A 16060-nucleotide genomic window follows, 5' to 3' on the forward strand; every position below is an offset into this window, starting at 1 on the left:
ATAAAGACATCACTCATTACTGGGAAATATGTCACTAAGGAACCCAGTGGTGCCAACACTACAGCTGGTATGTGGCATGCATCAGCTTGTGAAGGCACTAACAGTGACCCAGCCTACTGTCCTACCACTTGTGATGGCAGGGAGGACCATATGTGCCTTCCTTTCATGCACCTACCTCATATGTGGTTTATGTGCAAAAGCTTTCTAGCTTAAGCTTAAATAAATAAATGATGTATTTGCAAAGACAATGAAGGGAACGCATGCAACTTTTTACTTACATTTAGAAAACGACCCACATTTCCTTCTTTTGTGGCATCCAGTACATAAATATTTTCTTCACTAGCATTCTTCGGAAGCATCCCATCTCCATCAGCCTCCTCACAAAATGCATCTTGACTTGACTGTCTGCTATTTTCCTCTTTGCAGTCAGCTTTTAGGGGTATATTATTGGATGGCCTCGCAACACATGTGTCATCCAGCACACCTGACTTGCCACAATCAACACCCTGCAGTGACAGACTCTTTCTTTTGCATCTCGCACTGTCCACACCAACAGACTCAGTCTGCCCAATTTCCATCGGATGGTCTTCCTTCTGCTCCTGGGTGGATTCTGTCAATGGACATGTAATTATTTTTCAACATCAGTTTAAGGCCAAAGCCTTTCCCTTGTTTGGCCCTGAACTCTTACCCACCCACTCTTAAAAATGTCCTCCAAAATCTAACCATCCTGCTATTTACAAGTCTATAACACAATCACCCTTTTCCATGCCTCTCACCAATCCTCCCACAAATGACTGTTTCCCGCTGTAGTGTCTAAAGCACTTGCTCAAGGCACCTGAGAGTGACCAAGTCTCTCACTCTTCCCAAATCCCACTCCAGACCGATTTCTTCCACACAGCATTTTTTCATCATTCTCCACCTTAATTCCCAAGAGAATTACAAACTATAATTTAGACAGAAACAAGATGCAAGTGCAAATAGCATCAGTTTCACCCTGCCTCTCCAGCTTGAGGTCCCCCCACCCCTGGATTATATCCTGTTCAATTTTTGTTGACCAGAATATGTACTGGGTGTGACACAACAAGATCTGCAAGACTGACTTTCCCACAATTGCATTGTATTTAAAAGCTGCTGTCAGGAGAGTTCAACATGTCCCCAGATCAACTTTGCAGGCAAAAGACTGTCCTGTACCCAGTACAGTAGTGTACTGTGTTATGCAAGACAGCAATAATTTCTGTACTACTGAGCTCTCTTAAAACAGCTTCCACATCATGCAGACATTGTTCTACTCCAAGAACAGGCCTGCCCACACTGTCTCCCTTAAAGTCTACCACCTGATGGGACACAATCATACTAAGAATGCGGTATGTATACCTCCGAAAACCTACTTTCTTTTCCTTTCTTTGTTCCACTGTTTACTTTTGTTTTGCTTGGCTGATGAATCTGAGAACTATTATCTTCATCTGAGCTGGCACTGTGCACCTGTGTGTCAAATGAAAAGGCTGTGATGTATTGTTGCTGTGTGCAACTCGGAGTCAACACAGTACAGCAAGTGGCCTCTAGAACTCTAGGGCTGCAGGTTCAAACCTTCTGTAATGCATGGCTGTGGTCAAGTTTGAAAAGTTAATACATTCACTGCAATGCAATATTTATCTTCATTTCAAACGATCCTTCAAAATAACCTGGAAGGAGTTCCCCATGCAACAAAACATTTAAGTAAGTGTCTAAGTCCCAACAATTTCACCAGAATTCTAAGTTGCTGAACCAAAGCCCAAACATGCTTTTTACAGAGTTTCAATGAAATGAACAGATGTGGCAGGATTTCTCCTCTCCTGCCACAAAATGGCAACCACTTTGGCTCCAGAATGGAGCCAAATGTTAGCATGAAAATCCCATGTGCATTTTGTAAGTGCAATGAATCCAATAAAACCTACAGAGTAAGTTTACCCCAGTTTTCCTCCTTTACACACATTTGCAGGCAACACTTCACACTCGGATCAGATCAAATTCTCCCAACTCTGCCAGTGCACAAAAAAATCGCGTACAAATCCTGAGATTTTCCTCTCTCCCTGCTATGCCATTCTTTTGGGAGGCATCACAAAAATATTTCACTCTCACACCCTAACCCTGTAGTTAGTGACAACAGGAGGTGGAGGGGGAGAATAAATTCCTAAGATTCTCAAGGCTGGAGTGTAAGTGAAGGGTGGAGAAGGGAAGGCTGTGGGAGTAGTTAGTGCTGGTCTGGAGGAACATGTTGAAGGACTGATAATGGAGAAGGGATGGGGTGCAGCTTCCAGCATGGCAGCTTAGCTCACAGTGTGACACAATCTCCTGAAGAAAGGTCATTAGAACTATCTAAGTGTACAAGTTGAAAAGGTCAGAATTAACATAAATATTCAGCACAGAAAAATGAATCTATTAAAGCCTATTATTATTATTACCATTTTTAGCTGGCGATTGTGAAAAAAACCTGTTCTTCCAGGCCTTGTGGTTGCAATACTCGAGTTCTCTGGATGAACCCTGTACAGAAAGGTCAAAAGGAAATTATAAAAGACAGACTCACAAGTAACTCTCGCAACACACATTTCTCAGCCTCTAGTTCTAGTCTCTTCTCTACAAGAGCTGACAGCAGAGCCTGCAGTCTGGCCTCACCCCATGTTCTGTGATTATTTTGCCTTTAAGAATTGAGGACCTAGGCTAAGTTCTCTGTAGTATTTGTAAAAAAACAGTTGTTCATACCTTTTGAGGGATCAGCAGCTGCTTTTACATTGTTTCCCAACTGTCCAGCTGAGAACCAAACTGTCTGCTGTTTTACTATTATTACATCAGATCACCTCAAAACAGAGCACCTACAGACAGAGTTTTGCCTTTTTCCTGCTACTACTTTCAACAGTTTTAATAGTGCAGCTTTCAAACAGGAGAGCAAAGATGTTGTGGGTACAAGGGACAGCAGAGGGGGAGAGATGCAATATATGGCAGGTTTAGAAAATACTTTCTCTCAAAAGGACCTCAGTCCTTCATGTTAGGAGTTGAGGAAGATGGGAAGTAGTATTTGGTATATACATTTAAATCATCTAAAGTCACATTCATTTGGATTACATTCAGACTGCAGTAGAAGACACCAGTTTCAAAACTAATATTAATATCTGTAAAATGTCTAGCAATAAATAACAGCCCTTATTCAAGAAAATTTCCAATGTAAAAAAAATGTGTTTTCCTATCACAAAAAAGAAAATCCTGGTACTTCTTTGGGCTACTGATAATTGCAAGAAATGCTGCTCTTTAAGGCTTTCTTAAGATTTAAAGTCCTTTGTAAATTCAAAATGTGCAGAGGCCACAAGAAAATGTGACATTATTACATGGTTACATTGTTTATTCTTTTAAAGGCAATCTGTTTGGGTGAATGACACGTCAAGCCTAGCACACTGATGTCCTCTTAAATGTTCCTCAGTCCAGCTGGACTGACTGTCATTTCTTAAGAGGCAGAATAACAATGTCTTTTTGTCTGTCATTTTTTTTATACAGCCCAGGTGTAAAACCATTTTTTTAATCTCAGGAAAGGAAATTAATGAGATTTAAGGCAGCAGTGTAGTACAGGCAACTTTGAAACTCTGCTTGCTTACAGTTTTTAGTAATGGCACTTAGCAGAAGTAAAATCTAGCTGATTACTTTTAATTAGGTAATTAGACAATAATGAATTCACTAGGCCTCCAAGATGCTGAAATGCAAGTGAGAAAATAATAGCAGATATTTTTAAAAGTTTCCATTTGCAATTTCATGGTACTTCTCAAAGTTCCACAATAATCTTCTACTATGACAAGAGCAAGAATCTGCAATCATTTGTACACAGAAAATGTTTACAAACTAGTGTAGCAGAGCAACAAAGAAGCTCCCAACTTCCTTCTGAAAAGACTTGAGCATGCTATTGACACAGCCACGTGGTTATTTTGCAGTAATTTTATTTTAGGAATGCTGATAGGCTATGAGACCCTGAGTATACAGTGAAAACATAATTCACTGCAAAGGTGAGGTGTTGTCAGACTCCTAGCAGGAAAGGTTATGATAGAAATAAGAAAAGGTTTAGAGACTGGTAGCAAACGACAGGACAGTTAGTGGCTAATATGTCATTAAACCCTTCAGCATCATCAAGTATCTTTAAATAATTTATCTCAAGTATCTTCTATTAATTGTTTCAAAGTTGCATCATGATTAATGCCCTGAACAGATCAAGTACACTCAAGAGATAAACTGGCTTTCTAGAAAATGCCAAGTGGTACACATAGTAAGTAAAATTCACATAGAGGAAAACTCTGTTCCACTAGAAGAAATAATTGGGAAATAACAAAGAAGTTCAGAAAGAAAAAACCCACCCTCATTTGAGAACATTCAGTTCTACTCTAAGTTATAAAACAGAATTCCTAGAATAGCAGAATATTGATTTTGTTATGCTTAAGTTTATTTTGATTAACTTACAGGGTTGATTTATTTTCACTATCCACAGTTTGAGACAAAGATTCCTTATTCTCAAGAATGTCATGTTTACCAGTCTGCTCTAGTTCAATGACTGAATTTGAACAATCAGTGTCAAGTTTTCTTTTTTTGGAAAAAACCCCATGGTTTCTGTCATTCACAGCACTCTTTTCTTTCAGCTCTTGACCAGCATCTCCCAATACTTCAGCTCTGCTCATTAATCTGCCTGAAAGCAAAAGAAAAGTTTGGTTTGCTTTTTGGGTTTTTTTTATGTTTGTTTTCTTACTTTCACACTATCATAGGTCAAACTTACACTAAAAAAATACAAGAACATTACTTGGGAAAGCAAAATATGAATGCGGTCTATGATTCTATGATGTCAATAGAGGCTGACATACAAACTGAATTAGACATACAGCCCTCGGTACAGCATGCACAGACCTATGAGGTAAAAAAAAAATCAACAGTCTGAGATAGACTTTGCTCCAGAATGTTTTGACTGTTTGTCACCTTTGCATTGCAGAGTTCTTCAAGGTTCTTCTGTCCATTTGATCATGTTGCAAGTTAAGATTATATTGACACACTTCTCCTCCAACCCCATATTTTTGTGTTCTCAAAGAAAATCCAGGGCAGAGGCCACAAGAGAGGGAAAATTATGCTACACATCTTCCACAGGTCACCTTCTGTTACCTGAGTAGGTACAAACAAATGTCCCCTTGTCGATATCATCCAGGCAGCGGACACCCCAGCCTTTCTTTGCAGTGTTGAACACTTGCAACCTGACTTGAATGCCGTGCTGTACAACTCTGTTCTGACACATCAACTTGTCACACCTGCATAACACACTGCACTCGTAAATCCTGTCAAGAGGAAGAAAAACAAAACACAATATAAAAGGATGCACTACTAAAAAAAAGTTTCTATTATTAATTTCCCTTCTAAGCATCAATAAGGCAGTGGACTGAAAAGATGAAGACTGACTAAAACTGGTTGTGCAGCAGTGCTCTGGAAATCGTGACTTTCTTGATTGCTGATTCATCAATTTTAAGAGTCTGTCAGCTAGATTTTGGTATCAGCAGACAAGAAAAATAAATGCTAAATTTTTGTTTTATAGGAGTAAATCTCACAGAAGCAGAAATCCCTATGAAGCACCTCATTCTATGCTGGAGCAGATTTTAGCAAAAACAGCCTGAACCTCAATGTAGCTGTCATGAGTTTAAAGATTTAACAAAGTATATCTAAAAGAACTCACAATTGTGATTTATTTTTTGGATTTTTTTCTGGGTTCCCTGACAGCTTTAATTCTGCACGTTAACCATAAACTAACACCACACAGCAAGAGAGAACTGAAAGGGCTCCTTAAGCCTGTGGGTTCAAGCCCTTGGCTACTGCAGAAAGCTGCTTTGCACAATTCCTCTCCTAAACACTTGAAGTAACTGGCACCTTCTTCAGGCCACATAGTAATCCACAGGAGCTGAATAATAGAAAGGGCAAAGACTTGAAGCATTGGATGGCTTTGGAGACTCTTGGAAGAGTCCCATATAACCAAGTCTGGCAACAGCAGCTGGTCAATGCTTCTTTAGGACTCTGGTCACTCTTTACACTTTTCTTAGACCTTAATCTAAGCTGTGAAAATTGTAGGATCTGCAGTAGAAGAGTTTTTGGGTTTTTTCCTCCTATTACTCAAGTCACATTAATTATTTTTTATCATCCTGATCTGTCAGTAAAATTGTGACAAAAATAGAAGGTTTCAGTTAGCCAAAAACTCCAGTTATCTTAATCCTGTAGCACTTACACTACAGGAGTAAAATAAGAGCATACAAATAAAATAGCAGTTAATAGTTCAGTCTTTCTTACCCACTAGGAACAGGTCCCTCCAGTCTTTTGTAACGGTATCCACGGCATCTTTTAATACCTGAAGATAGAGAAGTTTTACTACAGCCTCTTGCAGTTAGCTGTAGGCATGCACATTTTGACCTAAAAGTAAGAATAAAACATCTCAGAATGTATTTGGAGCAGCGCAAATCAATCATAAATCTAGGTAAGTTGAAATGTACTTAACTATACATACACACACACACACACACACACTTGTATATATACATCTATATTCCCCTTCTCCACTTCTTTTATTCCACAAGGCTGTTTCAGGCACCCTACTTTCTCTCTTTGTCTCTTGACTGGTTATGTGTGCTTTACAATAAACATGTTTGCCCCACCCCAACCTCATTCTTTCACCAAGCTCCTTAAATGGCACATGCAAACAGCTGAAGTACAACAGAAATTTATTATAAACAGGACACTATCAAATGGATCGAATGAATGAAAATCACCTCTTCTGGCACAGCATTCCAGCCTGTTAACCGCTACTTTGTTACTTTCCTCCCACCTTAGCCCTCAGGAAGTGAAGAATTTCACACTGTGGAGAACTCAAGCAACAGCGCTTGTCTTCACCATCGTATGGCACAACAACTGCAAAGAATCACAGCGATTGTGCAAATCCTGAATCCTAAAACTGCACATCAAAAGCATCTCAACTCTTGTGGGACTGCACTGCTCAGCTGAAACTACATCACTTTAATTACTGAAGCTTCTTTATACCAGGCTGTGATTTCAAGGTCTTGTTGGGTCATGGGCAACTATGCTGCACACCAGCACATGCAACTGCCCCAGCTATCAAAAATACAAAATGGATCCAATACCAGGTAACACCTACAGATAGAGATCAGACAAACACCCTTCAAGAAAGCAGACAAAATTATCACCAAACTCTCATACAATAACTGTGGCAGGTTCCCACAGAGTGTCTGTAGTCCAGAGTTACTGAGATTTAGAAAAAGCAATGAACAACTGCTCAGACCCCAAATGTATTTTGTGACCACAGGCTTTCATAGTTTCTGTTTGGACAAGGGGAAGGAAAAGATGTAGAGGTTGGGAGCAGGGTTGTTTCTTCCTCTGCCCTCAGTAACCTTCTAAGTTCCAAACGATCTGATCCCTTCAGGCTGTCCCATCCCACCTCTAGGATACCACAGTAGGTGCTGCAGCAAATATCGTCATGTGGGATCCTTCCCTGCCTGCAAGGAAAAAATTCTTCCTCTGCTGGCACAAGAGTCTCTTTCCTACACCTTTTCCAAAGCCAACAGCCCTGCTTGTCAGCTCCCCCTGGAGGAGAAGCACTGCCAATTTGTGAAGAAAGGGAAAGGAACAAAATAATCCACCTGTTGAACACTTCCTTCACTACAACAGAGGGTGGACCAGTAGGAGCACCCAAGTTCTGGTGAAGAGAAAGACACAGTGGTGTTAGTCAGTACCGAACATGGCACAAGACAACTCCCACAGATATTCCAGCAGCATTGGTCCTGTTTGACACTGTTTGGTACTGTGCACCTTCACACACCACCACACTGCTGTTGTGGCATCGTGTCACTGGACTAAGATTAGATTTTTCTACCTACCTATCAATGCAGCCATCTGTGCAGTCACATGAATCCACAAACAGGCTGGAGAAGTTGTTGAGATAATATCCACGTGGCCATGACGACTTCCGATATTTGAAATAAGGTAACCTTGCGCGGTCAAGATTGTTACAGAAGGAGATGGGCACAGACTCGGCTCCGTTGCTAATATCAAAGTCAAACACAAGGGGTTCGGGATTCATGGTGTTCCTGCCCAACAGTACATATGTGTTGAAGGAAAAGTGATCAACAAATAAGAAATTGCACTTTGTTTCAAACAAATAGTTTCGCACGTCTCGAAAGCTTCTCAGACTCCGACCGCAAGGAGCTTTGTAATTCACATCCAGTGATTTCGAAAGGCAGTCTGCTTTTGCATGCCGTCTTTGAAAGTGAAACAGGATTGGCATCTTCAGAGGGTTTTCACCCTTGTAGGAGCCCGTTGCTCTCTTGGCAAGACATGCACTAGAGCACTTGTGGTTCTGATACTGTGGGTTTAAAGGTAAGTGTTGAATTTCGCTAGATGCTTTTTTAGTCCCTGACCATGTTCTTTCCATCTCCTCTTTCCTGTTACTTGGAGTAGAAGAGAAAAAAAAAAAGAAAAAAGAGCAGCATCTTAGACAACCAGCGAAGCATTCAGCTTTTTAGTGGTTCAATATTTTTAGCACAGTAAAGAAACAGCCCATTCCTGGAAGGCCCAGGGTTTCACTGAAACACTGTTTCACACGGTATTACTGTCCTAACTTCATATGAAGATATATTCAGTTGCATTTAAAAAAAAAGAAAAAGAAAAAAAAAGCAACAGCTTCTTAGCTTCTTCCCAGAAAGAACTTACATGCTAAAACACAGAAAGGACGTAATCAATCAATACCTGAGGCTAAATACAGAGGGACTAAGTCACGTGCCTGACAATATGCAAAGTACAGAAAGCCTGAGAACTGCTGCTTAAGTCCTAACCCTGATAATCCTGGTAATACTCATGAATCTTCATTCACAACCTAATGCCCTATTCTGCAGTGTTCTCATGGGGTAAATTAGACAAGTCTACTTAAAACCTCACATTTTCCATGTAAGTCAAGTTAAAAACATTTTCACTTTGAAAGCTGGCAGAATTCAAAACTGGGTTTAAAACACTGACTTTAGAAATACAAACTGAGAACTCTCTCAAATGCAGTAAAGAACATGTCAGATAAGGAACTGAAATAAAGACACTGACCTGTCAAAACCTTCTACAGCATTTGCAGTGTTGTCATCTGCAAAAACATGCTGCAGTTTGGGTTTGGTTTCCTGTACTCCATCTCCATCAAACTCATCAGTTACTGAAAAAAATGAATGCAAGCAAAAATTTCATCAACTCACATTTCAATCTATAACTGAATTTAGTTACTAAAGAGAAAATTGACAAAATACATTAAAAATAATGCATTTCTATGAAGCACAGCTAACAAAGAGCATGTCAGTAAGTGCCCCACTGAAAAATCTTCCACAGTTTTCAAAGTGACCAGAAACAACACGCACATGAAACACATTTATAGATTTCCCTTCGTTATTTGAGATAAAAGAATGCCAAGGTATTTCAGCTAGTGGAGCCATGCACAGAATAACTCTGCTTGCAGACAGCTCAGGTTCATCAGGGCTTACTAGTTCAAACTGGTTCCCTTGGCACAAGTATTATCCACACACACACAAACCACAAAAATACAAATCCAGGTGAAAGTTCACAGTCCAGTACCCGAGGAAATTAATAATTATATTTTCCCCACTGTAATGCTAATGGCCTTCTCAGATCTGTTTTATTGATTTCAAAGGAAGGAATTAAACTTCTAGTGAGTAAAGTAAAACAGGAAGAAAATGAATCCACATACCAAACAAATACAATTGGGATGCACATACCGTTTGTCAAAGTTAAGAGATCACTCAGATTAGCTTCATTCACCAGTGCCCAAGCCTGCCAGCATTCTGTGCAAAAAAACCCAAACCAAAGCAGATACTTAGTGTAAGTGAAGTAATGATAGTAGGGAAAACAAGGTCTAAATCCACCAGAGATACCTGTTTCCTCATTAGGCTAATCTAGAGTACTGCAAGACTGATACTATTAGAAACCTTTTGCACCACAGACCTTAACAGACACATCTAGGAACTGCAATAAAATTACAGCTCACAGTAGTAGTTGTAAATTAACAGTGAATATCCCTTGGCTTTTGGAAAGCCGTGGGAATACTTCCAAACACACACAAACTGGTGGCCTACAGTAGCAGTAATATACAAAAAGACAACTTAGTGTGAGTTTCTCTCTTTACTCTGTCATCAGTCTAGTTATCTTCAAGCTAAGAAGAGCCACGCTTTGTCTGAAAAAGTATATGGGCAAAACAAGAAAATGACAAAATGCACCTGAGATCGTCTTTTTTTAAAATGAAGAGACTTTCTAAAAATGCTTAAAACCACTAACTACTAAGTAATTTAAATTCAGAGATATCTGAATCATGTCAGATATCTCAAAGACCTACACAAAGCAGGCCACAGCTCCTCTGCAGTCCAGCTTAACAGCTACAAGGATTTCAAACCTTGGTTTGTGGCAGTTCCATTCTTGATCTTTTCCTTTAGCAACAGCAGCACATTTTGCACCTGCTCAAATATGACGTCCACTCTTCTACTTCCCAATTGTGTCCAAAACGTTTTCAAATCACCTGAAATGCAAATTCCTGTTTACAAGTCTGTACAGCTCCTGAGAAGTCTAGAAATACATGTAACTTCTAGTGGACTATTCAAAGGCTCCCGCTCATTTCATTTGGAGGCACTTCTCAAAAACCAGTCAGGACAGCAGAACAGCTTAAACCTTCAGAAGTCTATTCCTAAAGCTAATCAAGAAAGCGAAACAGAAGTCAAGTGATGAACTGGAGTGGATTCTGATGGTCCATGATGCTCCTTCAAGCAACCTTTCAAGCATGTCACAAAGGGTGCTGTGGAAGCCTTTCTTCAAATACCAGCAAATGAGTCCCACTATAAACTAATCACCACTGAAACTCACAGGAGTGGCAAAGGAGAGTATTTTCAACTCAGTGAACTGCATATATTATTCAACAAAAGACATTCAGAATTTTTTTTTTTTATTGCTGTAACCTCTCTTAGCTACACAGGCTGACTATCCTGTCCCATCATTAGTTTTGGTATGTTTTCTAGAGAAAAAAAATATTCACAATATTTTCAGATAAAAGTAGTTTGGTAAATTTTGTTCACCAAGTGATATCAGTTGAAATAATTAATATACCTCACATGTCATGCCTCCTTCCTCCACTAGAAATAGTTATAAAGAACATTTTGTTTAAAGAAATTCAAGCTACTGGTTCAGAACATACCTTCTCTTCCAAAGGTATGTACTTTTGAGGTACTAAGCCCATTCATGAAAGCTTTTGTTAAAACATGAGCAGTACACCTTTCTCAAGGAAAAGGAAATGAGGTTCAGTGTGTCAACAGATGATGCCTGAAAAAAGAACAAGCTCTTTCTCGTGGCTAATGTTCCTCTTCCTCAATGACCAAGCACAAAAGAATAAGCAAATCCTACTCCATTTCTAGAGGTGGAGTCCACTGTCACACTAGGTTTACATTCCACTTTCAGACAGCAAATCTCAGTCGGCAAATGTGCTGGGGTGACACCTCCCCAGCAGTCAAGAAATACTGCATTCTTGTAAGTCTTGTAAAAAAGTATTTCCTTCATTTTTGACTTACTAGAGAATGACTTCTGTTGCCCAAGGCACCAGAAGCAAAGACATTCTACTGCAGTACAGAGTGTATGGTTACTCTCAAAAGAATCATGACAGCAGTGAAGGGAGTAACAATCTTTTGTCACCACAACCCCAGCTGCTTATGACACCAGCAACTAAAAGTGTAATATTTAATATAAACAGGCAATGTTGAAAGTACTTCATCTTGTGAAAGAACTGATTTGGCACTAACTCTCAACATAATTTAATGATCTCTTATATTCACAGAATTTTTAAAAAAAAATGTGAAAAGGTTAAAGTCCCATTACAAAAAAAGCCACAACAATTTTTGGAAGCCTACATTACTGGTCCAAGAGACAATGCCTGCCCTGTGCCATTCTCATCCTTTCACTGTGCATGACAGTATCACAAATTTAAAATACTGAGAAGTAAGTATATTTTATATTTGTGTTTCAAAATACACATTCAGGAATAGATCAAAACTGCTGTCCTCATTCATTACTGGTTTTCAAACACTTCAATACATTTACTAAATTCGGATGATTTTTTGGATTGGTGGATGTATTACTTCAGAGGATGGGTGACAAAACACAGTTTTTTGTTTCTGGGGCCTCAGCTATAATCATGCATAGGCCAAAGAGAAATAAAACATATACTACTATGTGTAGTGCTCACTCACCTTAGAAATGCTTCCTCAGTTCTCATGCTGGAGTGTCCTGAAACTCTAGCAGCAAAAACTTTGTTTTGCACAGAGAAGCAAAGAACGCATATGAAATTCACAGTACAATTTTCATTTCAAAAATGACAGATGTCCACATCACTAATCTCTCCAATGCTGCTACTGTCAACCCCAGACAGCAGGATAGGGAATGAACAGACATAGGAAGCATTTACCTGGTCAGCTTTCAGAATCATCTCACCAGCTGATGACTCAAGTTGTGGAATGGCATCTGGTGGAACAATAGTTCTAAAACTGGCTGGAGGGATTTTCTTTTCCCTCTATAGAATCCTTGTGGCCACATATCACTTTTTTTTTCCAGCATTGTGCAGGGCAATGATGCTAGAGCAAGAAACAAGCAGCCAAGGTCAGGGCTGCTTATTCCAGCCACTAGAAAAACAACTCATGTGCGTGTTTCCTGCAGTGCTGCTGACCAACATCTTAAACCATAAAAGGCAAAGCTATTGTCTTTCAGTTATCATTTTCACATCAGAAGCGGTGCCAAATATACACTACCTTCCCCTTCCTCTCCATAAATCCAAATTATACTACCTTTAATGCTCTCCTCCCTGGAACTGGTAAGGTTCTCCTCTTCAAAGAAGTCGGGCAGTGCTACAAGTGGTGCAGAACATACAAGTAAGAGATTGTTTTAGCAACCAAAATGGTTGTAGCTAATCAGCTTTTCAAAATTTATGCAAGTAAATACTACAGTGGGTATCAGCAGGAGCACTGCGTGGTGCTATGGTGAAACAGCATTGTGGTAAAACAGTCATCCTTTCAAATATCATCCCATGCCTTGTCAAGACACAGTTGAGGAAAACACAATTGAAACAAGCTGCATAAGGAAGCTTTTTTACATAGTCATTTCTTACTACCCCTCAGTCATGAAGCTGTCACAGATGGCCCATACATTCCAGCACATTCAGGTGAGCCTCCACAATCCCCACTGTCTATTAGCTCACAGTTCTTTTTTTCTTTTTAAATTTGTGCTGTCAGTGCTACAACTAAACTAATTTATCTAGGGGGAAAAAAAAAAGGAAGGCTTCTTTTGGGTAAATATATTACTGAATCTGTTTCTTGGCAGATGCAAGATGAAGCAAGGTATCTACACTGTAACAACAGTAAGGAGAAGCAAGGCAGCACTCTTCAACCACATTGAAGATTCCAAATTTCCCTCATCATGAACTACAGAATCAATTAGGTTGGAAAAGACCTCTGAGATCATCGAGTCCAACCTGTGACCGAACACCACCGTGTTAACCAGAACATGGCACTGAGTGTGATGCCCAGTCTTTCCTTAAACACCTCCAGGGATGGTGACTCCAACATCTCCCTGGGCAGCCCATTCCATTCTATTTATGTTGGCTACTTAATCTTTTCTATGCTAAAATTGAAAAAACACAACCATTTTCATTAACTCTGGAACAGATACTTCCTTTGGCTGAATGGGAAAATACCTTAAGGGAAGACTGTTGGCTTCTAGAACTGTTTCTCACAAGACCAATGACTGCTCGAAACATGCACCTATTTATTTTTAAGGCTTACTTCTTTTCTCTTCCATCCTCCGGGGAGGCCGCTCGGAGCGCTGTCACTCGCGCCGGGGCAGTGCCAAGCCCAGCTCAAGTCGGGGCGCGCCGCGTGGGCCTCGCCGCGCTCCGGCACGGCCGCGGGCAAGGGCCGAGATGCCTGTCGGACAGGGAGCTGGCATGGGGTGAGCCTGCGGTCAGGGTCCGGGGCCCGGGTCACTCCCGCAGCCCTCAGGACCTCGCCGCGGTCCTCCCGCTCCTCCTCCCCCTCCTCCTCCTCCTCCTCCTCCCGCACCTGCGCCGCCGCCCGCCAGGGGGCGCAACCCCGCCCTGGCGCGCGAGCCAGCGGATCGGGGCAGGCCCCCGCGCGCGGGGATAAAACCTGCGCGCACCGCCGCTGTCTCTGCTACTACTGGCTGCGGCGGCGGGAGGGGCGGCGGCGATGGCCAATGAGAGGAGGGGGCGGGGCCGCGCACCCGCGCAGAAGCGGCGGAGGCGGGGGGGCAGAGCGAGGGACTGGAGGTGCGTCCGCCATCTTGGAGGGGGCGGGTCGAGGGGGGGGCGGGTCGTCCCTGGGGCGCTGTGGGGGCGTCGTCGCCGTGTCGGGGCAGGGGGGGTGAAGGCGGGGTGGGCTGGGGGAGCGTGCTTGTGTGATCCCGCAAAGGGTCGAGGTGCGGCGTCTTCATAAATGTGTCATAAATGAAAACGTATGATAACGAGTGAGCGAGTTGCGTAACTTAACTGCTGGCCGCTGCCTTTCGCCCTAGCTGGCTGTGGCGCTGCCCTATGAAGTGCTAAATTGTCGCTGCCCTTTTCGATTCAAAGTGTGAAAATAAAGGTTTGTGTCGCCCTTTAAAATTTTAAGCAGCACTGCCTTTGCAAGTGTTGGTATTGTGGCTATGTAAAGGGTTTTTCAGAGGGGCTAAAAAATAACCCGCTCTTAAAAGGCAGTGAGGGTGGTTTGTCAACCCTTTTTTGTCGCTTCTTTTTTTTTGCCACCACTTTAAACTGTAGATATGAACACAATACGTTCAAATAATTGTTAAAGGATCTCTAATCTCGCGGGTGTTACTAAAATATTGGGGAGAGAGCAAGATAGAAATTTAATTTTTCTTTCGGGAGAATGCTGTATTTACATGACTTGAAGCTCTGGTCTGACCCAGGATCCTCCAGAAGATTTTGATGTCCAGCATCTGCTTTGGACTTCTATAAAACCTTTTAAATGTTTACACAGGCATGCCTACATCCGTGCCTGTGTCTGAAGTTCAGCCCATGAGAACTGCCCAGCTCCACAGAAAGGAATGGGACAACTCACAATAACATTGCTGGGAACAGGGTGGCTCAGTGTCACTGATGTGCTGACAAATCTCTCAATAAAAATAGTAGTTTACATCTTAAAAAAGAGATTTCTCCCTTGTAATTATTTATTTTAAAATTAAGCACAAGCTTTTCTCACTCTTGGAATACTCTGCATTATGAGATGATGCTTGCAGATTAATTAAATTATTAATATATGTGTTTGTGAATACTGAGTGTTTGGAAACACTTAGGGCTTTACAAGTTGTACATGAGGAATATACCAAATACAGAAAAGATGGAGCCCAGTGATGAGAAGATGCTGAAAGAACATGACTGCCTGCCTTGACCAAAAGAGAAATTATGAATATATTAGAAAGTAGTAATGTATTTTGCTTGTTATTTGAAGCAAAAAAAGGGGAAATGTATCTTTCTTAAAACAAAATTAATGACTTAACACAAAATTAATGAGGCAGTTTTGAAACATATCCGAGTTTCCTTTGTTTTGCTTTTATCTTGGAACTGTAATATAGGCTTTCTGCAACACAGCAGCAAATTCTGCCTGTGAGCCAGTAAGCTCAGTTCTTCCCAAACTTGTTAGGTGGCAGAAGCTCACAAGCGATGCTGATCTGACATCCCAGCAACCTGCCTGCAGCACTCCTCCAGCAGCAGTGTGAGCTTCCTGGGGCTCTGCAGTCTAGACCTGGACTGACTACCTGCACCCCAAGGTGAGAGCAGCGGTCTCACGTGCTTACACATTCACTGGCACCTTTTGTTAGGGTGACAACGAAAGGACTGACTGTCCTGGTGAATGGTGCTGTTGTTTGAGTTGCTGAATTATGCTTTTGTTACGTAGTTCTGTAGAGACTTCAGATG

General features: G+C 41.2%; 2 protein-coding genes across 5 annotated transcripts in view; one reads left to right on the top strand and one right to left on the bottom strand.

The window, feature by feature from the left end:
* LOC113950293 (histone-lysine N-methyltransferase SETDB2-like) overlaps positions 1 to 14152 on the bottom strand; it is a 49762-nt gene extending 35610 nt beyond the window's left edge. The window contains exons 1-12 of the mRNA XM_027650017.1: positions 13908 to 14152; positions 12915 to 12974; positions 10487 to 10609; positions 9816 to 9881; positions 9139 to 9241; positions 7926 to 8495; positions 6328 to 6447; positions 5161 to 5330; positions 4474 to 4696; positions 2442 to 2520; positions 1389 to 1482; positions 279 to 610 (exon numbers count right to left, since the gene is read on the bottom strand). Coding sequence (XP_027505818.1) covers positions 279 to 610; positions 1389 to 1482; positions 2442 to 2520; positions 4474 to 4696; positions 5161 to 5330; positions 6328 to 6447; positions 7926 to 8495; positions 9139 to 9241; positions 9816 to 9881; positions 10487 to 10609; positions 12915 to 12974; positions 13908 to 13923 — 1956 coding nt within the window. The 5' untranslated portion in view covers positions 13924 to 14152. The remainder of the gene's footprint in view (positions 1 to 278; positions 611 to 1388; positions 1483 to 2441; positions 2521 to 4473; positions 4697 to 5160; positions 5331 to 6327; positions 6448 to 7925; positions 8496 to 9138; positions 9242 to 9815; positions 9882 to 10486; positions 10610 to 12914; positions 12975 to 13907) is intronic.
* A 194-nt stretch (positions 14153 to 14346) lies between these two features.
* The window catches only part of CAB39L (calcium binding protein 39 like), a 62404-nt gene continuing 60690 nt past the window's right edge, over positions 14347 to 16060 (top strand). For 2 of the 4 annotated variants that reach the window (XM_027648670.1, XM_027648678.1), the window contains exons 1-2: positions 14347 to 14410; positions 15786 to 15912. The gene's annotated coding sequence lies outside the window, so the exon portion shown is untranslated. Of the gene's footprint in view, positions 14411 to 14559; positions 14727 to 15785; positions 15913 to 16060 lie in introns of those variants that run through there. The other 2 variants (XM_027648685.1, XM_027648694.1) reach the window with 2 other exon arrangements.

The sequence above is a fragment of the Corapipo altera genome, unplaced genomic scaffold (assembly GCF_003945725.1).
Source record: "Corapipo altera isolate COAL_440 unplaced genomic scaffold, ASM394572v1 0, whole genome shotgun sequence".
NCBI lineage: Eukaryota > Metazoa > Chordata > Aves > Passeriformes > Pipridae > Corapipo > Corapipo altera.